The sequence below is a fragment of the Aplidium turbinatum genome, chromosome 18 (genome assembly GCF_918807975.1).
Source record: "Aplidium turbinatum chromosome 18, kaAplTurb1.1, whole genome shotgun sequence".
NCBI lineage: Eukaryota > Metazoa > Chordata > Ascidiacea > Aplousobranchia > Polyclinidae > Aplidium > Aplidium turbinatum.
Window position 1 is genome coordinate 7,002,438 of NC_137489.1, and position 24,447 is coordinate 7,026,884.

The 24,447-nt window shown below is 38.0% G+C and overlaps 2 protein-coding genes and 1 non-coding gene across 5 annotated transcripts; all 3 read left to right on the forward strand.

Moving 5' to 3' along the window:
• The first annotated feature begins 2,933 nt into the window (after positions 1 to 2,933).
• On the forward strand, positions 2,934 to 3,042 carry LOC145788022 (U6 spliceosomal RNA). Its single transcript, XR_014291483.1, has one exon. It is a non-coding gene; the product is annotated as a U6 spliceosomal RNA (small nuclear RNA).
• Positions 3,043 to 14,318: 11,276 nt separating this feature from the next.
• On the forward strand, positions 14,319 to 15,559 carry LOC145787681 (intraflagellar transport protein 46 homolog). Its single transcript, XM_082599480.1, has one exon. It carries the CDS (start codon positions 14,354 to 14,356, stop codon positions 15,440 to 15,442), a length of 1,089 nt encoding a protein of 362 aa, XP_082455606.1. The 5' UTR covers positions 14,319 to 14,353; the 3' UTR covers positions 15,443 to 15,559.
• A 3,665-nt stretch (positions 15,560 to 19,224) lies between these two features.
• On the forward strand, positions 19,225 to 23,196 carry LOC145787727 (large ribosomal subunit protein eL36-like). 3 transcript variants are annotated; one of them, XM_082599531.1, is made up of 4 exons: positions 19,225 to 19,274; positions 21,439 to 21,536; positions 22,693 to 22,827; positions 23,065 to 23,196. In XM_082599531.1, exons 2-4 carry the CDS (start codon positions 21,444 to 21,446, stop codon positions 23,149 to 23,151), a joined length of 315 nt encoding a protein of 104 aa, XP_082455657.1. In that variant the 5' UTR covers positions 19,225 to 19,274; positions 21,439 to 21,443; the 3' UTR covers positions 23,152 to 23,196. The 3 variants fall into 3 exon arrangements, with proteins under 3 accessions (XP_082455657.1, XP_082455659.1, XP_082455660.1); XM_082599533.1 differs by having other exon boundaries at positions 19,258 to 19,278; XM_082599534.1 differs by lacking the exon at positions 19,225 to 19,274 and adding an exon at positions 21,112 to 21,236.
• Positions 23,197 to 24,447: the final 1,251 nt, after the last annotated feature.

Below are 24,447 nucleotides of genomic sequence, written 5' to 3' on the forward strand. Positions count from 1 at the left end.
TCTTGCATGTGCACTTGCACTGGCGTGTGCGTTTTAACTTAGTCTTTACGCATTTGCACCGAGAGCAGGTAATTGTGCAAGAGCACTTCACATCTAGATGGAACACATCCTTGGCGAGGGGCAGCATGGTCCAAATGGGAAGCAGCTGCCGTCCTCTTCCTTCCACCCATGGTTATTTGGGTTCATGACAGGCATCATGGACATGTAGGCTGTTGCCCAAATGCTTGCTTGGAAGACACTTCTTTAAGATGTTGATCCAAAGCATCACTAGTTGGGGGAATTCTCTCCACGTCCCTAGTTGTCTGTGAGAACAACTTCATTCGGACGAGGTCAACATCATTGTCCTCATTTGATTCATTTGAGTACAGTCTACAGACAAAGTTCTTTGCCACCTCCTTCAACCTTGGGGATGTTTGGAATGGAGTGTCGGCAATAGTTGCAAATTGCTCCAAGAGGGACGGAACTTTGTGCATCAACGTGCAGCAGGATCGCTTACCCTTGAACTTGAAGGAAGAAGTACTGTCTGATCCAGTGAATGCATGGAAAAGGGCCATGGCTTTGCATATTGTAGTGCCTAGGTTTATGGCAATAGTATTCAGGGAGATCATTTTGGTTCTCTTTCCCGCTTTGAATGAGATCCAAATTTCTGCTGCCGGGTTCAGGGCTTTTATGCGATGAAAGTTACTCAGAAGGATTACGACAACATCTGTGTCTCCAGTATACACCATCCCAATTGACGAAGATTGGAGTGCGTGGAGGAGATGTCTAAAACACGCGTGTCAGCTTCCTCATGGTTGCATTGATTTATTGGTGGACTGTTCCCAACATGGTGGTGGTGGACTTGATCACCTGCAGTGATATAAACATTCTTGTCATTTGGGAACTCTTCTTCTGTTATCTTCGACAGGAATGTGAACAGTTCCTTCTTGTTCAACATTGAACATTCGCTAGAAACTTCTGCCAATTTCCTGGGATTTTAGCAGTACCAGATACGCGCTGTCGGATGCCTGTTCCTTGTTTTTCCCTTGTGCCTCCTTTGATCGTCAGTGCACGATACTGGACTGGTCCCAGACAATGTCTACTCTTGTCGATCGGTTCAAGTCATGGTGAACTCTTGGGAAAAATACCTTGTCGAAGTATGAATCAAAGGTCTTGCCTTGGACAGTTGTACCAGGAAGTGAGTGTATCAGTACTCCACCGTCAATAATAATGAAGTCGTAAACATCTGGTGCAAGTAACTCCTCGTCGATAGAAATTGCGCTACTTGCAAAGTTCTCCCCACGGCTGTCTAATACAAGAAAAGCTGGCCCAAAAAGCTCTGGGTGACGTTTGAAGTACTTCCTTTTCAACTTAATTGCTGACTTTTTTGTGTTTTCTTCTCATGGAAGAACACTAACTTGTTGCGCTTGATCGGCGCTGTAAAAGGTGTGTCATTGGAGTCTCTGTCTGAAGTTATTGTACTGCTCTTGTCCCAAAGACTCGACTTTATGGACAGATACAGCAGCAACCGCCGACTCACACATCTTGTCATCTAATGTAACCATGTCTCCACTGAACTCCTCAAAACGATTTCCACTGCTCAGCAACACCTCCGTCAGGTCTTTAACATGGCGCAGAAATCGGTGCTGAGATGTACATCCTTCTTCATGATGAGAGAGTTCTTCATCATCGTCGTCTTGAGCATTTACACCACTGAACTCCTCAACGACACGGCTGATTTCTGGGCCAGTCAATATCCAGCGTTTTAACATGTCACGATTCTCAGTGAGACCAATAATGCCACCAACTCCTTTCACCCTTTTGTTGGCTTGCTCGTGTGCTTGATCGATAGGTAAGGATGAGAAACGGTGATTGCTTTGATTTATTGTCCAGTGTCCCATATTAAATTCTTCCTGGATGCTAAGTGGAAGACCTTTCAGGTCTTGGATAAAGATTGGAATCCACCTTGCGTAATTGTGGTGGTCTAGAGCAGAGGTAACCAAATAGACCACCACAAACGGGGACAGCCTAGGCCAAATTTGGAGATGTAATGTTTTTTCAAGAGCTCGATGCCCTGTAGTGTATCACAGCAGGGGACAACTTTTCCAGCAACCTTTCGATTTTCATCACAACTTTGCTATTCCACCGCTGACTTTGTTATTTATTGTGCTCAATTCAAGTCAATGGAGATTTTAAATAGCTGTATATCTTTTCGCAATTTGTATCCGGCCCGCAGCTGTTAATCTCGCAGCAATCCGGCCCTCAGAGAAAAAAGTTTGGTGACCCCTGGTCTAGAGCAAAGAACAGACGTTGGTTCAACGTCAAGAAACAGAGTCGACAAAATGTAAGATTTTGCTGACGCTTAAATAAACGACCAAACGAAGCGGCGTTCACAAACAACAGTGCAATGGGCATTATGTAGCTGGTTTAGCATCAAAACAAACCAGTCAGTTGAGGTCAGTTGCATAAAAAACTCTGTTTATGGCACAAATTATCTGCAGGGATTATCAATCAGTGGGGACATTCTCTTTAAATGCTAGAAACAAAGGAAATAATTTGTTTTCCTTGTTATGACTCGAAGTTACTTAGACATCGACTTCCGATTTCGAAACTAAAAAACAATGATGTAATAAGGGTGCGAACAATGAACGTAACATTGACATAGACACCAAAATCACCACTCTGTGCTCCAATCATGTTTATTTTATTTTTATCGAATTACTCATACATACAAACCTAAGTTTAGAGAACACAATCACCATTTTGGGTTCAATAGTACAAAAGTTACGAAGCATAATGTGAAAAAATCTGGAAATTGGCCGCCATCTTGGATTTTGGCGGCCATTTTGTTTTTTTTCATCTGACAGCTTGACACTCGGACCAAAATTGTTTTATAGGTCCTTACTTTCAAACTGGTACTGAAAACGAAACTTTTGCATCAAGTTGAAATGACTGAGTGCCTGGGAACCCCACTAATATACTAAAATTGGAAAGAAAGAGAGAAGATTAGCATGGCCCCTGCGCAAGAATAACACGCAAAATCGTGAAGCGTTCCATGTTTCTTTAAAAAAAAAAACAGTTTGCAGTACTAAGCTAAATATTTTCATAATACAATCAGAAAAAGTCTTTAAATTTATATATAATATTTTGCCAATATAGTATAAATTGAGTTGGCACACCGACCTAACTTTCCAACAAAACTTGCATAAAGAGAACACTGCTCGTGAAACAAAATAACGGTGAAACGCACACTAGTGTTTACATGACATTTGCAAACTTAAAATAAGCAACCCTATGCTCACAGACAATTTCGAAATTCGAAAACAGACGTTTTAATCAACCACTGGAACAGTGTGGCTGGACATCGCATTGGAATAACTTCAAGCAACCCTCTCGTACAACTATAATCTGATTAGTAGGTCGGTGGACAGGGGCGTTGACAGGGGTCTAGGTGGTACTTTTGGACCCGGGCCCGGAATATTTAGGGGACCCGGATTTAAAAGAATCTCCGCGACTTCAATTATTATCAAGATCTTAATATAATCAGATCTAAAGGAATTGCCATCAGAGGTTAAAACAGCCACTTCAGCCGTCAGATGGTAAAGTACCGGGCCCTTTCCGGGTATAGTGATTTCCCTAACCACGATTTTTTTCTCGAAAACACGAAATATTTTTCTTTACCCACTCTTTAATTCTGAATATATATATTTTGGTGGTAATCACTTCTAGCTACTTGCGTCTACTTTACAAAGAATTAAGTTCAGCCGATTGTCCGCCCCGTTAGCTCAGCGGATACGCGCCCGGCTCAAGATCACACGGCGCTGGTTCGACTCTCGGGGTGTGCGCTTGAGCAACGCATTTCAGGACTGCTCTCCATTCAACAGCACCTAATGGATGGAATAATTCCCCGGCAACAACACTTCAACAATTGGAAACTTCACTCTGTCAATCTTGGTAACCGGCCGTGCGTCAAGAGCCTCTACAAGTATGCGAAACTACCAGGAATAATTTATCAAGGCTTTGTCAGTCCGAGGATAAACATTCAAACCAAAACCAAACTCCAACAATTTTAAACATACCGACGAAGATCGTGATTGAGAGCAAGGATTTCGCGATTTACGAAGAAATTCCTAATGCGTAATTGCGCAGTTGGGGAAATTCGTGGAAGCAACAAATCTTTGAAAATATAATAATATATATATAAATGATATTCCTCTTAATTTTTTACTTTGAACGGCATATGTCATCCTCATTTTAACAACACATCAATAAAAGTTTGTACACAACCTTTATATTCATAACATTGTGCATGAAGGGGCCCGAAAATAAATTGGTACCGGGCCCGAGAAATCCTGTCAACGGCCCTGTCGGTGGAATCGTATGCAGTGCGAAAATATGCTTCCCGGAAAGTATTTTTTGCCTTCGTGCTCTTTAACTCCTCAAGAAAAGTATTTTTGGTTATACTTGTACGCTGATACTTTCCGCGGGCCGCAGCGATACAGCGTGGCGGCCGCATGCGGCCCGCGGGCCGCCATTTGGTGACCCCTGGCTTAGATAATATAAACATTCAAGTTTGCATATAACAAAAGTTGTTCCCTGTTGTTTGTGGAAATGTGTTGAGCTGTGACGGATTAGGATTTTTGGAGGAGGGCGGGGCAAACTTTATTGGGGGAGCCCATTTCAGAAATTTATTATTATGCAGAATTTGACTACATTATCGTCAAATTCTGTGTTAGTGTCTGATCAGTTATGGTTGATAAATTTGTTTTAACACAAACAGCTGCTTTTTTAACTGTGCGTTCAATAATTTTTATCTGTAATAATACAAATAGCCTACGCACATTTTCAAAAAATAAAAGCTCCCTCTTGCCCCCTTCCCCTTGGTTAATTAAAAGCAATACATTGTGACATTTTGCCAACCAACAAAATTTTTTTAAGTTAAGCATGTCTTGTCTACAGCAAATGTTCATTTTTCTTGCTATTGAAAAAAAATCTATGCTTGAAGTAGCCTATACCCTACACAGAGGGGTAGGTATATTTCTAAACTGCAAATCAGTAGTTTTTTACATTGATTCAACGTCTGCAAACTATTATAATTATTTAGATTCTATTCAGATTAGATAAAATTTCTAATGCAATTGTCTAGTTTTAAAACCTATTTTTCATTGCACGTTTAATCAACTTTTGAAGGGGGTTACGTGTTCCAATGACTACAATTCTCAGATGGGAGAAAATGGAATAAAATACAAACCAATGGGGAAAACGCGTGGTAAAACCACCAAGTATAATCTTCTCGAATCCATAGCTTCCCCACCTTAGCATGCCACAACGAAAACATTTCAAAACGGAAGCTAAGTTTTATTGTATTATCTCAGCTTGTCATTCAGCAAAGGAACGAATTCAGGGTAATGTAGGCTTATTTCGTTTCGCCTCAATAACCTACAGTCAGCTTTGTAAAGCGCTGGCAGCAAAGCAGTTCTGCGATGAATACAACGCTATAAGACACACATTTGTTTATTATTACAAAATTCAACATACCCTAGCTTGGCCTTTTGTGATATTTTTGAAAAGTTTCTTCATCATTTGACCTACACGAAGAATGTTTGAAACAAAATTATCTTTTTTAAAATTGACGACGATTTATTTTATCTTGAGTCCGTGTGGATTACACACAGTTTCCAATAGTTCTGTTGCTTGACTTGGTGGGATATAAGTTACTGTGAAATGTGTAGGATACATAAACGCAAAATTTTTACACAGCAATCTACAGCTTAGAATAATCGATCCTCTTTTTATCAGCTAAGCCTTTGCTACCTGCATAAGCAAGTCATAAGTCGCTTCATGCTTTTATTCCAGTGTTTCTTAACCGGGTGCCAGCACCCATTGTACTTTCTGGAATCAAATGCAAGGGGAGCTGAAATAGTAAATACACGAAGTCTATTGCGGATTGCTTATTATATATCAACATTAATACCGTACAGCTAGTCGAACGACTACAACTGATATGAGATGTTAGAATGTCCAGATCTGTTTACTGGAGTATTGTGTAGCTTAGTCAGAAAAGTTAAGTAACGCTGCGTTTATTCACTCTGCCCTTTCCTCAACCGAATTTTTCAATAATGGTTCCATACTTCGGCAGTTGTCAGATTCATATCGAAACGAAGCGTCATGGAATTAAATACAGTTTGAATTGTGAATAACTGAATATATCTGTCTTTTGTATACTTTCAGCCATAGAATAGAGTTTGTTCTGGGCGTGCCGACCGCAGACAAAAAACCTATTGTTTGGTTTTGTTAGTTAATCGGCAAGACATATAGGCTCTATAGTTCATTGGCTCCAATGCGCTACATTTGTGCGTTATTGCAAGAAAGTAGGCGATTTCAAAAAAGGCAATAATGTAGAAGCCTGAAAAACTGCCATATAACAGCCTGACACAATTAAGGCTTTTAGTGGTGCATTCTTATGGCAAGTAACTGGATGCCAGTGGTGGCCTTAAGGTTTTGTGGGCCCTGGGCAAGAAGTAATATGAGGGCCCCCTACCGCCTACGTATCGCCAAATTAAAATACGCAAACTCAAATAACCATAAATCACAATACCACAAAAAGGAATTAACATGATACAACAACAAACAGCGATGGTAAGTGAGAAAGGTGTATTTCATGCTGTGACATCTTCACATCACTCTGATGAGGAGAAAGACAAGCACCTTCACGTGGTCCCCCCGTCAGTAACATACGAAATTATATAAAATACGTATGCGAAACGAAGCTTGTCAAACAAGAGCTAATCACTCTGATGCTATATTGTACCACATCACCCAGTGCCATCCGAGTCCTGCACCACCCGTCTGCAGCACTTACACAAAATGCACCTTTCTAGCTTTCATTGCGGCAAACTCTTTAATAAGAGAAGCATTGTTGAAAAGGAGCGACCTTCCTGGCGTCAGCATTACCTGACTACTCACTATAGAACAGCGTGCATGGTGTTTTGCTAACCATACCGGTGTAGCCTCCACACTAGCCATCAAGACTTTTCCAAAAACATGTGTTTCTCGGCAGTCGAGTGTAACAGGAACTCAGCGATAGACACGTGTTTCGCCCATGAGGCTGGGCTCATCAGTACCACACCACTAGTTCCTGCCACATAGTTCTCAACCGCTGCTTTTGGCACAGCTCTTAGTGGTTTAGGATCAGTGTGGTTTGTAAAAAAAAAAAACTTAAAAAGGACATATAAATGGTTGTGACTTTCCTGCTGTTGAACCGCCTTCTGGTTCTGAAAACATAACCTTGCAATGTAAAACTCCCTGCCAAGTTCGTTTCAAATCATGAAAAGCATTCCAGTGGTTTGCTAAAGTTGTTTGGCATTTCATTTTCGTGCGATTTTTTATTTTCACACTTGAATTTTACGCAATCAGGCACACAGAATCGTCTCAGCTCAGATGTAAGCGTTGCATTTGTGAACCTAAAAGCAACGCATTACCAGTCAAGGATAAGACTTGCGGAGAAGGTGCAGAAGCAAGTATAGGCTATGTATATCAACATGTTGTTTAATTAATAATTAAATTCATGATCTGTTTTTGTTTTTTCAAGCAGGCTACTAAAGCCTCTTTTGTGTAGCCTACCATGCAAGGAAAAAGGTTTGCTAACCCTGGCCTATAGGCTAAGTTAATTTTTCAAATGACAAAGTTTGGTCGTAGCCTTTGGAAATGTAGCCTATAGCCTGCGTAGGCTACAGTAAATAAGAAAACATTACTTTCAGACCTAATTGATTCCGATCCTGAAAGAATTTATGTTAAAAGTGCCAAAGTGCTGGCAGCAAAGGATTCATTTGCTTTATAGTATAATATATTATATAAAGTTTATACCAACAAATGATGCTTGTGTGTTAAACCGCAATGTGTCGTTTGTAAAGTTGTGCTCAGCAATGACTCAATGAAACTTTAAGATCTACAGAAATTCAAATTCTAAACATAAAGAAAATAGACTTCAGCCAAAAGATTGTTTTGAAATGAAACAGTATGAATTAAAAGCTTTCTAAATCCAGATATACAGACACGATATAACCACTAACCAGATATACTGTTATAGCCTACACTTTTATATATTGTAATTGCCTAAAATCTTCACGTCCATCTTATGAAGTAAGCGCTGAGGACTGTAAAAGCTGGAAAACCACACAACGTTAGTGAAAACTGCGAATTTGTTCATTTTAGACTGCTATATCAAGATTGGCCTTCTTAGTGTCAGTTTTTTTGTTTGAAATGTGAAACCGGTACGCCGAATGACAATAATACATCTGCCGGTACGCTGTATTAAAAAGTTTAGAGTATTAGGCCTACCGGTAGCACTGCAGTAGAAAACACCAAGCACTTGGCTTTTCCGCACAAGGGAAACCTCAGACAATACTGCAGGCTACATCTGTTTGAGCTAACTCAACGTAGTCTATGCTCTGTCCAATGTCCATAGCTCTAGGCTAGCAGTGGTTTTCAACCTAGGGGTCGCGTCCCCCGGTTCCCCCCTTGAGAAAATCCTTCGTACGCCACTGACTGCAGACAATGCACACCGCCTCGGCCTTTGGGGCCTCTTTAGTGCAGTAGGTACACTGGTATGGCCATGGAGATATATACCTCCACGTGACATTTTCCCATTTGTGGAACCTAAGCTCCAAAAATGGTAGCCTAGGCTACTACTGCCAACCTTGCCAAAGCGCTCAAACTGCAAGCAGTGAGGTTTGATAATTATATTTTTTTGTACTATTGCGCATACACAAATGTATTACATATGCCTGAATCAAAATTTTTGAAAGGGGATCGTTAGTTACATTGGGTTGTTAAAATGGGTCGCAATATGAAAAAGGTTGAAAACCACTGTTCTATAGCCTAGCCTAGTGTTCTAAATGGCCAGTTACGTAGCCTATCCCATAAATTATGTTTAATAATTTCTACTTTATACACGCATGATATATAGTTAGTAGTTATATTTTTCTTTCAAACTGGACTGGTAAAAGCAAATGATTTTTTCTAACATGTTTTGTACTTAGGCTATAGCCAGGGGCGTAGTCAAAAGGAGACAGGGAGAAATCTTCCCTCGTATGTAAAATAAAAAATTCACGCTGTGTTACAACACCATCTAAGAAAATATTACTATTGATTTAGGCTGCAAGTGCTCTCAGAATGCGCAATTTTACAGCATATTTCTGTTTAATCTACTACAATTGGCAGCATCGCGTTGTCAGTTTTGGTCCACCTGTTCCTTTATGTAAAGTGGGCGACGTAACTTAGAGTATGAAACAGTGAAGCTTATATGAAGCTATTTTTACCGAAATAAAAAGTTAGTTTGATCATTATGCTACCGGTAATAATTTATTATTCCAACTCCCTTATTATTTTTAACTATAGAAGCACCTGTAGCCTATAGGCCTACTATACAGGGTATAGCTACTAAATAGGTTAGCCTACTGCAACAAAAAAGTTCTATATGGTTTCACAAGAAGGAGGAGAATCTTATCACTGGGGCCTTTGAAAGGACGTCGGTATCCTCCTCGTTGTGATCCTCGGCCCCCAAATCAAGACACTTTTGACGTCTGAGACAAACGCACTGTGTCCAAAGATTAGGCAACAAGGTGGGTTCTTCAAGTTTTCGGGCCCCTTGAAAAGACTATAGGCCCCTAAAATTATTGCGGGCCAGGGTCCAAAAGTAGCCTACTCCTCTTGATCTCTCATGTCAACGCTACTGGACTTAGGCCATGCTCGTTTCCAGTTTCCTGACATGACGGAGTGAACTTAATGACGGAGTGACGGAAATGTGGTATTTATTTTACACAACATACAGGGTTCATAATTATTATGTATACACAGTAGAGGGCACAGTTCCGCTAATTAGCGAAGCTCACGCTTTGGTTAGCGGATTAGCATTTTCGCTAATATTTAGAAATTTTAGCGGACTCGTTAGCGAAAGTAAATTTATTGGAAATTCGCTGATTTCTTTGTTGAAAGCTAACTTTTACATTAGCTGCGCCCACCATTGTGTATACTTAGGTCTACAGTAACAGTGTGGACATATACTCCATAATTACGCAAAGCGCTTCTTTCGAGCCTTGTGCTGCGCAAATTGTAATGGGTCATACATCAGGGATTTGGCAATCTTGTTTTCGATGGTAGCCTAATTGCAAAAGCAGAAAGCCTGTCATCTGCCACGGTTGAGCGCAGGATATTCTTGATCAGTTTCATTCTGCTGATGGTCCTTTCAGCACAGGCGACAGTAACTGGCGTGGTCGGTCAGAAGAATTCTAGTGCAAATGCAAAGATTCGGATATATCTCCTGAAGGCTGTTCTTGTAACTTACGTTAAAAAAATGCTTGCCGTGACAAGTCCTCTCTGTTTCTCGATGACATAAATAAAACGATTCAATTCCATTATTAGTTCGTTGGCATCAATGTCTCCCAATCTTCTTTTAATTTTTTTGCAGTGATTGTCCAGTTCCATTGTCCGCCCGATTAGCTCAGTGGTTACATGCCCGCTCAAGATCACGCTGCGCAAGTTCGACTATCGGGGTGTGCGCTTGAACAACGCATTTCAGGACTGCTCTCCATTCAGCGGCACCTAGTGAATGGAATAATTTCCTGGCAACACTTCAATAATCGGAAAACTTCACACTGCCAATCTCGGTAACCGGCCCTGCGTCAAGAGCATCTGCAGGTATCTGAAACTACCAAGAATAACCAATCAAGGCTTTGTCAGTCCGAGGATAAAGATTCAAAACCAACCAACAATTTTCTCTGAGACACCTCTTCAGGCTGCTAGAGTTGTACAAAAATTCAAACAACTTGTACCACTCCACGAGTTGGTCAAATCGCAAAGAAACAGAAGACATGGCCTGATCAGTGAGAACAAGAAAAAATTGCGATTTGAATTTTTCTTCAGCAGAAAGACGACTCGAATCATCAGCACATTCGTAACCAAACATTCTCTTCCTACGTCGTACCGTGTTTTTTGAAAGCACCTGCTCAATACCAATAAGCTCTGCTATTTCGCGTGCGTTTGTGACCATTTGGTTAGCCTATAACCTGTATTTCGATAGTCTTCCAAAAACTTTGGCGGAGGGGCCCTCATTCCTTGCGAGGCCCCCTCCGATCGGAGGGTTCGGAGGGCGGTTGCTACGCCTCTGGATAGAACACACCTAAATTATCACAGCCAACCCGTGCAGTCTTCAAATTATAATTCCAGATATAAAAAATTATAAGTTTCGAAGCAAAAGTTATATGAGTGAAAAAAAAAATCAGTACCGTAGCCTACCTAACCTCGTCATACGTAGGCCTTCATGTAGTGAAAAATTACATGACTTTGACCACTTTATTTTTTCAAAAAAACGGTCTAAAAAGATCCCAGACAGCAAAATCCGTCATTTTTACATTGATTCAACGTCTTCATTTTGCTGTCTTGGATATTACTAACTGCAGACAATGGCCAATGTTTCGATCTTATTAAGGATTGCCCCAGTGCAGTGATATGATAGAACAAATTTGTCTAGGTTTGCTTCAAAATTTCAGATGAGATGATGGTTTTCAAAAATGATTAATAAGCTAAGGCTGCTAAGCACAATGAGAAAATTGTTGTAATTTTTAATTTCGGATTTTAGCGAAACGTAATTTTCCCGCCAACCAGATAGTGTGTTTTTTTTTGAGAAAAGTTGTGCTAACAAATGGTTTGAATTTGTTAAAAATAAAAACTTGAAAAAAGGGCAGGAATTTGTCACTTAGCTGGGACTGGGACATAACAATCATCTGGGATGCATCCAAAATTCAAAAAATTGGATACTAGTGGCACAAAAATGTGTTAAAAGTCGAAGAAAAAGAAGCGGTGTACCAGCAAATATCTAGGCCTATTGGCCCGTGATAGTTTTAAGTTACAATAGAAGCACTTCTACATATCAGTTTATTTCTTCTGTGAATTTTTTTCTTGTATCATGAACCAATCCAATAGATGTTTGCTGATACACCCTTTTTTTGCGTTGAATTTTCATACATTTTTGTGGTTATACGCCCGGCTCAACATCACGCGGCGCTGCTTCGGCGATGCACATCTGGGGGGTGTGTTTGAGCAACGCAATTTCAGGACTGCTATCCATTCAGCGGCACCAAGTGAATGGAATAATTCAAATGATGGAATAATTCACGCTTAAAGGAGGATACCTCACAGCCCACCTATGCAACAACGTTCTCATAGATTGGCTAAATGAAAACTGCTTGGACTTACAGCGTCATACGAAACAACAGCATGAGCCAACCCGATAGATGTTTGCTATTACACACCTTATTTTTCAAAGTTATGTGGTTTTGTACATGAATTTTTTTGCGGCACTGTACGATTTTTGATCGAACCAAATAGCCGATTTTTGGAAGTAGAAACTATTGCTATTGACAATAGTCTTCTTCAATGTATTAGAATTAGGCCTACTAATATTATTATTTATTTTCATCAGACACAAAATCCATAGAATTCAAATGTTTAACAACCATGACACAAAACACGTCTAACGTTAAACAACCAATCTGGTGAAGTTCATTGTCGGCTGAAGCACAAATATCTCACTCGTTTGAAAATAAAAAATTAGCATTCCATTTTTCCCCTTTCACAAAAATCTAGTAAATCTGTTGTTATGACAATATTGTGCTTTGAGATTGCACTGTTGCCAAATATCTGATATTTTTAATCGTGCATGTTTATTTTAACATCATCAAATGTCAAAGTGAAAATTTTGTTAGTTTGTGACATTATATTTTGTAAAAATAATGCAGTGTACTTTTGCAGCCTTTGAATTTTTTACTCACTGATAATATTATCTACATCTCACATTTTAATTGTAAAATTTCAACTAAAGCTATTAAATTATTTTGTATATTTTTTAATAATGAATATGAAAACCGTCTCTAGTTTATATTTTGGAATCTGTTTTGTGAACTTTGCAAAAACATAAATCACGTGCTATATTTTTGCTTCACTTTCTATTTTGTATCATTATCATTTTGTCAATCTTTTTTTTGAGTTTTGTTGTGTATGCCACAGGTAAAATATTGTACCTATTGATTATTGTATTGTACCTATTGATTATATAGATACAAGGTAAGCATATGCTTCATCAATGCCTTCCAGATTTAGTTTAATAACCTTGTAAATTATGCATGTTGTATAGTTTTCTAACTTTTTACAATATGTCGTATATGAAGTGATGATAAAAATAAACTTGATTGTAATGATTCATTTACATTGGAAATTCAGTGCAGAATTTTTTTATTTTTTTATTTATTATGCCTAAGAAACTGGCAACCTTTTTGTCCAAAAAAAAATTCCAGCAACGGTTATCCTTTTATCTTACCTAAAGTTTCCAGTCGGTTAAGTTGTTTTTATTTCTGACCATCGCAGCGAATACAAATCAATACCGGTCAACGTAGCAAATGTTTAGAAAAAGGTAGAAGTGACAAAGCGCGAACCTTAAAACGTGCTTGTGACCGAAGTAAGTAAATAAGTCTTAGTTGATAGGTACAGATTATAATTGAGTTGGACTAGTGTAAAAACTTGATTATGTGAAGTTTCTCAAAGTTAAATAATGTTTCAAAGATGTTAATTTGGAGATCGTTTTATTGGAGGAAGAACAAATTCCAGGGTAATTATAGAGCTCTTAAATACTGGTCTACATGTTGCGGTATTTTGGTCAATCCATCAAACTTCCACACAATGTAGAAATGGAAACTTTGGCATTTGTTCTTCATGGATAACAGTTTCATCAGCTTTAAGTTGCCTTTTTTAGGTAAAATTTTCATTGCCAATATCCTCTGTTAAGTGGCATACAATGACCATTTTTAGGTGTTCGTATTTTTTTAAAAGTTTCAAACACATGCTTGATTTGCCCCGTACCGTGTTATAGCATATTATATACATCAGTTTATTTTGATATTATCTTAATAGCTATCAAGCAAACTGCAAACCTGGTATGTTTTTAAAGTCTGCTGAAAAAAATGAAACACCCAAAAAAGTGGTCCCCTTACACCAATGCCTCTGTTCACACTAATGGAGAGAAAGCTAACGTGGACTCAATAACTTCATGCCTTTGTAATTTCCCTCTCATCTCAACATATATCAAATTATCTTGAAATTTTTTTTTTAAATATTGAAAATTGATTATGCTGATGTATATATAATATTGTGCAGTTATGAGCCTACTCTTGACATGATTATGACTAGAGTAATATCACTGGCTCGCTGTACAGAATTACTATTTATTATTATTAAAACAGCTGTGATTATGTTTTGTTTTTAGAAAGTTATATTACTGAAGTTACCACTGTGATTATATTATAAATGCTCTTAATTTTAAATGGCAAATTCTGAGGAGGAAACTAAATTAGTTATTAATCAACACTACGACGAAAGTTTAGAAGTTAACGACTCTGAAGAAGTTGCTAGTTTGTACACTCCTACCCCACGCAAATCTCCTTTTGGAGTTACTATTCCTCCAGAGAGAACATATGCTGACGGTGATCAGCGTCAAACCATGTCTTCTGATCAAACAGTTTCAGATGACATGAGCATGAATGAATATGAAATGGAGCAAAAGAATAAACAGGTTTCGGAAGCACCAACAAAACTACAAGCAAGTGAACACTCTGGTCAAAAAAGCTTTAGTGAAGGTGACTCGGATGATAGCGATTCATCTTCATCAGATGATGATGATGACAATGCAGAGGCATTGGAAGGAGCGTATGATCCAGCAGATTATGAGCACTTAACTGTAAGTCAGGAAATAAAAGAACTCTTCCAGTATATTACAAGATACACTCCACAAACAATTGAGCTTGAACATAAATTGAAGCCATTCAATCCTGATTATATCCCAGCAGTAGGGGATATTGATGCATTTTTAAAAGTCCCTCGACCAGATAATAAACCAGTTACTCTTGGATTGACAGTTTTAGATGAGCCGTGTGCCAAACAGTCTGATCCAACAGTGCTTGATCTTCATCTTCGTAGCATATCAAAAACTTCAGGCATACGTGCAATGCAAGTTCGCAGTGTCAAAGATGCAGATCGCAACCCCAAAGCAATAAACTCTTGGGTAAAGAGCATGGAGGAGCTGCATCGGTCTAAGCCACCACAAAATGTCCACTACACCAAAAGCATGCCAGACATTGATCTCTTGATGGAAGAATGGCCTCCAGAGGTCGAGCACCTTCTTTCTCAAATTAATCTGCCAACTGCAGACCTGGATTGTTCATTACAGACTTACACAGATATGACTTGTAGTATTTTGGATATCCCTGTTCACAAGAGTCGAATACAATCATTACATGTCTTATTTACGTTGTATTCAGCCTTTAAAGAACTTCAGCAGTTTCAGAACGTTGGTACACCTGGTGATGCCCAAAGTGGATTAGCTAATGAGCCAGAAGTATTACATTTTGAATGAACTTGCTAAATTGCTTACAACAAGTACCTTTATGTAGGTGTTGGCATTCTTAAGTGCAAGTTGCTGAATGTATACTGTAGTAGTAGTTCATAAATTCATATTCATTATGCTCAGGTCGTTGGACCACTCAGCATGCGACAACTCAAGTGCTTCAACTCAGCAAGTACATATCAGTTACTGCCAAGTCAGCAAATAAGATTTACGTGCTCACATCGGATTTGCTTGGTCATCGCTTTCTAAACTGAATTTGCTGACTTGTGACATGCTAAGTTTGGGCTTGATCATCTGTTACTTGCTCAGTTTCATCATTTACTAACTACAGCCACTTGCTGTAATGTTGCTAGCTCAATTGTCACTTGCTCAGTTGTCGCTTGCTTGGTTCACAACTGCTCACTTGTAGGAGACTCCATCATTACTATATAATTTATACGTAAAAATTTGAAAAGTTGATTGATGACACAGAATTTGAGGATTGTGAGAAGTTGGTTCATTGCTTGAAGTGTATACTTTGCAGACAAAAAGTTTTTTATGCAATGCACCACCTTCTTGCCATAAATAACTTTCTTTATAACTGAAACTATTTGTTACAAATTTCTTAACATCCATACGCGTACCACTAAACACATTTTAAATGATACATAGATGTTTATTGGTTGCTGCAAAAAAAAATGTACCATAAATCAAGACACAATGTACAGTAAAACTGTTGAAAAGATCACAATTAATTGAATGTTATGAAAACACAAGTTTTGTAATGGCAGGCATTTAATGTGTGTTATTTGTTATGCCATGACAGTATAAACTTAGTTTTTTAGTAAAGAATAGTTCTTGGAAATATAATTTTATTTGAAAAGGATTGTTGGTGACAAAACCAGAACCTGTTTCAGCCAACAGTGACGAGGCTTACCAGAGTAGTTTATTATATATGTTGAGTATTGTATGAAAAGCAATCACATTTCAATTATATACCATTTGTAGCTGCTTTGCCCCTTTTAAGCAACATCAATATGACGTTTTTTGACAGAGTATTTAATCCAATGTGAAGGTTATAATGCCTTCATCCTCTAAAGTGCATCCTATAATATTTGAACAACTCTTATCCTTTAAACTCAGATTAGCAAATATTTTGGATGCATAAATGTGTGATGGCATTGAAAATGGTGAACTTTTTTTTATATTACAAACAATTGCTGGCTTAATGGTCCCATGCAGTAACATCCGCCATTTTTATATTGATTCAACTTCTGCTGATGTTTAATCATTGTAAAAACGACCGATTTTGCTGTCTAGGTTGTTGGTTTGACTCTAATCGAAAGCATTCAGCTGTGTCTTGGCAAGACATTTAGTATTAGCAGTTAAAAAAAGACTATGACATCCTTTGTGCTTCTTTTGCTGTCCGTTGTATCAAATTTAGGTTTCTACTTATATTGTGCTGTAGTTTGTCTTTACAGCCAACAACAGATGGAAGTAAAATGCTTGTTACTATGTTTTTCCGTATTTCGCGTTTGACGTTGGATCATTCCTGACTAACTTACGTTCTGGCTGTAATAGGAATGCCAAACACTTGTGCTGAAAATGACACAACAAAAGTTAAGCCACTTGGGTTAGGAAATTGAACATTCGCAGTGTCGTTTGTGCATTTGTTTAATTTCAAATTTATTAATTACTGTTGTTGATCTCACCTTTCATTATATTATACTAGTTAATTAATTGTCACTAAGATATAACTAGTAAATGATTGGGCTGGTGTGTTCTTGGGACGTACAGTAAGCCGAGCCGCCGGAACAATGAATTATTTGGAAACACTAAATTAGTGGAAGTTTATACGAAGCGGCTAATTTGCAACTGTAGCCTACCTAATTGTGAAACTTCACAATTATTATAACCCAGCGATCGAAATTCCTGTTTATTTATTTCATTTTTTGAAGAATCACTACAAAAAGGACGGATTTTTCTTGCTAATAGCTGTTATGTGGCTTGATGTGCTGGATTGTAGATTGACAACAAATATATCGGCGTCATAAGCGGTGAGGAAAGGCCAGTAAATAAGCCATGTCATCTTTGAACTTTTCCTATTCCTGAAATGCTGTAGCTACATTCAGAAATTAAGCATTGTACCAAACGTTAGGCCTGCTCCTGGCGAAAATTTTGCAAAATTCCAACATTGTGGTGTCGAAATCTGTAAGGAGTAGTTTTTAACATCTCAGTACCGGTACTTGAATACATTTGTTGCAAAATTCGTTAGTTAGTGCGTTTTTGTCATTTTCTTTTCGTATGCATAGTTTAATAATAGCCTATTAGGTCTGGTATGCGTTTGAAGTTTTGTTTCGTATAATATTTTGGTTGTTTTCTGCGTAGTTTACTTTATATCGCTTATAATTAATTGATGTGCCCACTGCTACTGTAACAAATAAACAACTACTCCACTTACCAATGGCGTGATTTACTACACGAATAACTCTCCGTTCCGCATACACATGATCTATTGTTCGCTAAGCCTTGGTGGTAGGTATTATACTTAACTTACTTACTGCAGAATATTGAAAAATAGCTTACAACAAAAATTTCAGCGAAAAATGAATCAAATGTTTGCAACTTTATTAAGAGATTTTTTCTGTTGGATCAGAGTTGAACACAATTTTCAGTTCAATTAGGCTACATTGCTTAAGCCTACACCATCAATATTATTTAATTAGGTTAAATTACATTGTTCTGAAATGTTCAAATTACAATTGCTTCCAAATGTAGTAAATTACATACAAAAACAAAATGTTTCAATATTTATGTTCAGCGACGATCATTTTTTACAGTTTGATTTTATCAAAAAGAAGTATAACTTATTATTGCATTTGATGAAGATTAGGTTGCAGTGTAAAAATCCTTTTTGAACCCAAAACAACGGCTAAACAAAAGATCTGATGTCATGAGTGCAACTTACCCAATGCAATTTAGACCAAAAGTTTTTGAAATTATAACATAACAAAAAGTTTCAGTTGTATAAATGTTTATTTAATTACATTCAATTACTATCGTAATAATAAAAATTGGCTACCACGAGGTAATTTATACTTCAATGAAAAGCTACTTCAATTTTTACTTCTGACATGATAACAGTGCAGATGTCGGTCTGATAAGGAACGCTCGCAAAGTCAATGAAACTAGTTGATCATGCACGACCAGCGTGGTCAGCTGAATATTAAAAAATGGTAGGTTTATGCTAACTTGAAACATTAATAACTCATAAATGTATGGATAATATGTCGGAATCCTACAAATCTTTATCCTCGGACTGATAAAGCTTTGATAGGTTATTCCTGGTAGTTTCGCATAGGCCTACTTATAGAGACTTTTGAAGCAGAGCCGGATACCGAGATTGACAAAGTGAAGTTTCCGATTGTTGAAGTGTTGTTGCTAAGGATTTATTTAATCCATTAGATGTCGCTGAATGGAGAGCAGTCCTTAAAGTACGTAACTCAAGCGCATACCCCAAGAGTCGAACCAACGCCGCTTGATCTTAAGGCTTCTTCGTTCACGAAGTCACACGCTAACCAACTGAGCTATCGGGACGAACTATTCAGGCACGTTTAAACTACTCAAGGTTCTGTCCCTTTTTCCGTTTATTAACGTGCTGGTATATCGTCTACTGCAGCTGGCACTATATTTTTTGTTCCAGACACGTGAATGACAAAAATAAAATGATGTGACGTTGCACCACTAAAAATATTGTGATTTTTATGGCTCCCTTTTTTTCGATTCGCTTCAGTGATTTTTTCATCAAATGCTGGGTTTTTTTACCCACAGTTCTTTCTGCTCATCACTGGACGCAAGTCAGGCAAGTATGATTTTTTTGCTTAATTTTGAGATATATTCATTTATATGTTAAATTTGAAACTACTGCATTAGTGTCAGCGCAAACCATTCAGGTACAAAAAAGTATGGTAGTCATGATTCAGAAGAGTTGAAAATATTTTCGGCTTAGTTTGCAATACTGGTACCTACCCGCAGGTAAATGTTACCCAACCACATGCTTCAAATAAGATGAGCCAAGAGGGATGTCTGTAATACTTTAGAGTGTTTTTATCCAGTGGCAAAGCAGGGTAGTTTTGACGAATGGCGGGAAAAGCCCGACGGCTTGTTTGCCTAAGACAAGACGCAGTGGCGGGGAGTCTGGAAGCCTCCCCCATTTTAAAAGATAACTTTGAATTTGGTGCATTCTGAGAGCATTTTTAACAAAAATGTGTGTATGAATATTCCTGTAAAATGGTGCATTTTTCGGAAATAAAGCTAAGTCTCTATGTTTTCTTGTCGCTAATTCCTGGCTGAGATATTTGAAGGCAGTGGCTATTTGACCGGCGCCGGTCTTTGAATCTGAAACACTATTTAACCGTCATTACGTCATTGTCCAGTCACTTTTTTTCTTTTTCTCTTTCAAAGCAAAAGATGAGAAGCGCGCATATAAGTTCTGAATCCAACCATTTTATTCAACTCGTTATGTGGCGCGTGTGGTACGTCGCCGCTTCCTATTCTAGAGGGACTGAGTTCGATACTACCCAGAAGCGTTCTTTTTTTTTAACTAAATTTTGACCCAAAGTGCATTTTGTTGAGAGCAAAAATGTATTGCTTCGTTCGGCAAACACGGTCACATCAATCAATCATTTTATTTTTCGTCATTAACGCGTCCGGGACGAAAAAGATACTAACTACAAAAATCGATACATATAGACCTCCCAGCACGTTAATGAACGGGAAGACGTGGCAAAACCTTGAAAAGTTTAAAACGTGCCTGAATTTAAAAATTATGTAGGCTACCATATATACCGTATCAGTAGTTAGCTTGGCCACAATCGGAAAATTACCCCGAGAAATTCTCAAATTCCAGCAAATTAAAAAAACTCTAACTTTATTACTCACATTTGAAAAGACATAAAAAATAATTAAAAACTGACTAAAAAATGCACTTCGTGTCAAAATTTAGTTAAAAAAAATAAATAAAAAGAAATAACGCTTCCGGGTAGTATCGAACTCAGTCCCTCTAGAGTCGGAGGCGGCGACGTATCGCATGCGCCACGTCACAAGTTGAGTGAGATGGTTGGATTTAGAACTTATATGCGCTTCTCGTCTTTTGCTTTGAAAGAGAAAAAGAAAAAAGTGACTGTATAGTGACGTCATGACCGGTCAAATAGTGTTTCAAATTCAAAGACCGGCGCCGGTCAAATAGCCACTGCCATATTTGAATGTTTGGTATTGGCAAAACTCTCTTTTTTAATGCAGTTTTGTTTAAAATTAGGCAAACTTTGTTTTAAAGACATAAAGAGACTGAAAGCATCATTCTCAATATCGTGACATCACAAGCGTGCCAAAGGAGGGGGATTGAAACACCCAAAACCCCCTCTTGGCTACGCCACTGTTTTTATCTCAAGCTATAACAAAAACAATTCTACAACAGTGCAGCTCATAGTGGAAATGAGGTTTTATCATTGAATTTAGCCTATACTTTTCTCCTGAGAAAAAATGCATCTTGAGCAAAATGAAACCTTGGTTATGCTTACCATATATGGTAAGCTGAGGCTATGTCTCCTGCTCACTAAATCATGAAGTTAGTCTTTTCTTTTGCAGAATCTTTACCATTAAAAAGCTGATTCAATTAGTTTTTTAACTTGTCGTCTTTTAGGTTATACAGCCTACCGTACCTTGTATAGCTCATATGTAATGTAATCTTTGCAAGTGACATTACTTGGAACCTCAATTCAAAACAGCTCAAAAGCACTTTTTTCAATTCTGAATCAAATTCAAAGTAAATCAATTGCTGTCTTTTGCACAGCATTTTTACTTGTATATATATACCTTATGCTATGTTTTTTATGCATTTTTCATTTTGAAAATAAGTAGATACCGGTAGGTACTATTTTGAAAATAAGATTTACGTTTTGGATTAACTCTAGCTTTTAAAATGCATAGGCTACATTCATTTGGTAATGATTGCTTTTTTGTTTCAGGAATCATGGCGGTAATACATGATATGTGTGTTGGCCTAAATAAAGGCCACAAAGTGACAAAAAATGTTCAAAAACCTCGTCACTGTCGTCGAAGAGGGGTATGTTCTGTTAACATATTTATTGACTTTTTTGCATTCAAGTGCACAAATAGTGAATATTATATTTGTTTCACCCAGATTTGGTAGCAGTTAGAAGGTTCAAAGCGGTTGTGTGGTTGTGGACACTTACAACGTGACTCATTATACTATTGTTTTATATTGTAATTTTTCTTCATGATACTGTTGCATAGAAAAGGATTAGATTTTGTGAGGTTACAACAGCATTTCACATTCCGTTGCTGCCACAATTCATGGACGTCGCGGTAGATCAGTTAACCCTGTAGAGCCTACGTTGCATATCTACAACAAAAAATTATGGAAATCACATGACTTTGGGAAAGTATATTAAATATTTGTAATAAAAAATAAATTACTTTCAATTGACCCTCGGGTAAATGTTGCATATTTGCAACAAATTTTACTATTAAACATTCTGTGTTGGTTGTACCACGCCCTTTTAAACAAAACATCAGAAATTTTGAGTTTTTTCTTGCTATATGGTTATCTATAATGGCCTGTTAGCAAAATTTTTTGTTACCATTGGATTGTTCTATAATGGCTAGTAACTTAACACAAACCATATCCTGTCACCATTTTTGCACACTTCATATACATTTAGAACGAATAATACTGGTCTGTATCAGTGGTCATGTGATTTGTTAATTGAATCTTTATCCTCGGACTGGGAAAGATGCTTTAAGAGCTTAATCCTGACAGTTTCGTGTACTTGTAGAGGCTTTGAAGCGGTGACGCAGTCCTGGTCACGAGATTGGCAGAGTGAAGTATCCAATTGTTGAAGTGTTGTTGGTAGGAAATTATTTTATCCATTATGTGCCGCTGAATGAAGAGCAGTTCTTATAATGCATTGCTCAAGCGTACACCTCGAGAGACGAACCAGCGCAATTTGGTCTTGAAGCTTCTTTGTTCACGAAAACACATACTAACCAATGAGCTATCGGGGCTAGTTTTCATCATTGATAGATGAAAACTAGGTGGTCTTGAAGGTGCTGTTCAGTTGTTGCTTCATGGACTACAAGCTTACAGTCATATCGGTAGATGCCCATTGCACTTGTAAAGTTGTTCACCATCTGTTCATACTTGTGGACATAAAGTTTGCTCCAGTGAAATATGAACTAAGAGATTGTTTTTGCTGCAGATGTTGACGAAAAAGGGAAAGTTCGTGCGAGATCTCATTCGAGAAGTGGTTGGCTTTGCACCATATGAGCGACGTATTATAGAATTGCTTAGAATCGGCAAGGACAAGCGGGCGCTGAAATTCGCTAAAAAAAGGGTAAGTTTGCTTGTGAAGGTTATTGCCTTTGATTTATTCCTATCCTTGCCGTGATTGCCGACTGAAGACCAGCAGGTTAGTTCAACTAATACTGCGCGGTGCAAATTCATAGATAGAAAACCAAAAGCTTAATGCATTTATACTGTATCAATGTCATTGTGCTGTTGTTTTTCCAAACTTTCATCCATCTTTAAAACCTTAGAACACTGCAATTACCATCAGGTTCAATTTTTTCAGTTGGGATCTCACCAGCGTGCCAAGAAGAAGCGAGAGGAGATGCAATCCGTCATCCAGGCTCAAAGAAAAGCTGCACAACAAAAATAAATTGTGTTCTTTTTTCTATTCGAATTATAAGCATCTGCTCTAATATATGTTTGTTGTACATAGAAGTGAATGTACAGTTGTTTGAGTGATTACAGTGACGTAGCTATCAACCCTTCAGATTCAGTTAGCATTTAGTCACCTGCCCCCTCAAGAAAATATATGCAGTCTATCTACGTTTTTGCAGACTCTTTATGCCAGGGTTTCCCAAACTGTGGCCAGCGGACCATTGGTGGTCCGCAATGACTGCACAGGTAGTCCGTGGTGATATGACAAGACATTGAAAAGTCACACATATACGTTGAACAGTACATACCCTGTCAAACATAATTGCCGCAGTTTTTTACAACTTAAATGATTTCGAAAGCTTGTGCTATCCAGTATCGTAAACTTACTTGTTGCACCTTCGGTGTAATTTAAAAGTTGTTTACGAAAAATTAGTGGTTCGTGGCACAAAAAAGTTTGGGAAACCCTGGTTTATGCCACTTCACATCGCATTAAGCCGACCGGCGGCACGAGACACGCGTGTTATAAATCAGTAACGGATTTTAGAGTCAGAAGTACAAAATATTGAACTTGACATAAAAATTTAGCCACAGGCAATTTTTGGTATATAACATTCCAAATTTTATCCATAATATTCAGGGTTAAACCTGATGCCGATCAGATCTTCGGGCCTCTAATCAAGACATTTTTAAAAAACGCACTGTACCGTATCCAAAGAATACTCGGGAATTTCTTCAAGTTCCCAGGTCCAATAGTACTCGCTGAACCTCCCCTGTCAACGCTTCTGAACACATTTGTAATAAATCCTGGCTTGTTTCCAGAGGTGGGCAGTAGCGGCGCTACTTTTTAGTTAGAGTAGCGGCTGCAGTAGCTCCGCTATTTTTTTTTTCAAAGTAGCGGGAGAGGCGCTACTTTTTTTCAGTCGCACTCCCGCTACTTTTTAATTTAAAGTAAAAAAATACTCGTTTTTTTCGCAACATTGGCGTGGTCAAGCAGTTATATTATGTAGCCTATAATCTTATATGATCGGTTTGGTTGCAAAGTTTCGGTCTTTTGGGAATCTCGTTTTCTGGTTTGGAGCTGCGATCAAGGTATGAAATCGATAATGTTCATTTTAATAATAGCCGAAGTAAAGTTGTATATAGTTTTGAATATAGACTACATGCAGAGAGCATTGCCTCATCAGTCATCACCTATGTTAAGATGTCCAAAAATAAGGTTTTATCGTATTGATTAAAGTAAAACTGTTGACAATTGGTTAGCTAAGATATTTGTTGCTGATAAAACTTTCTT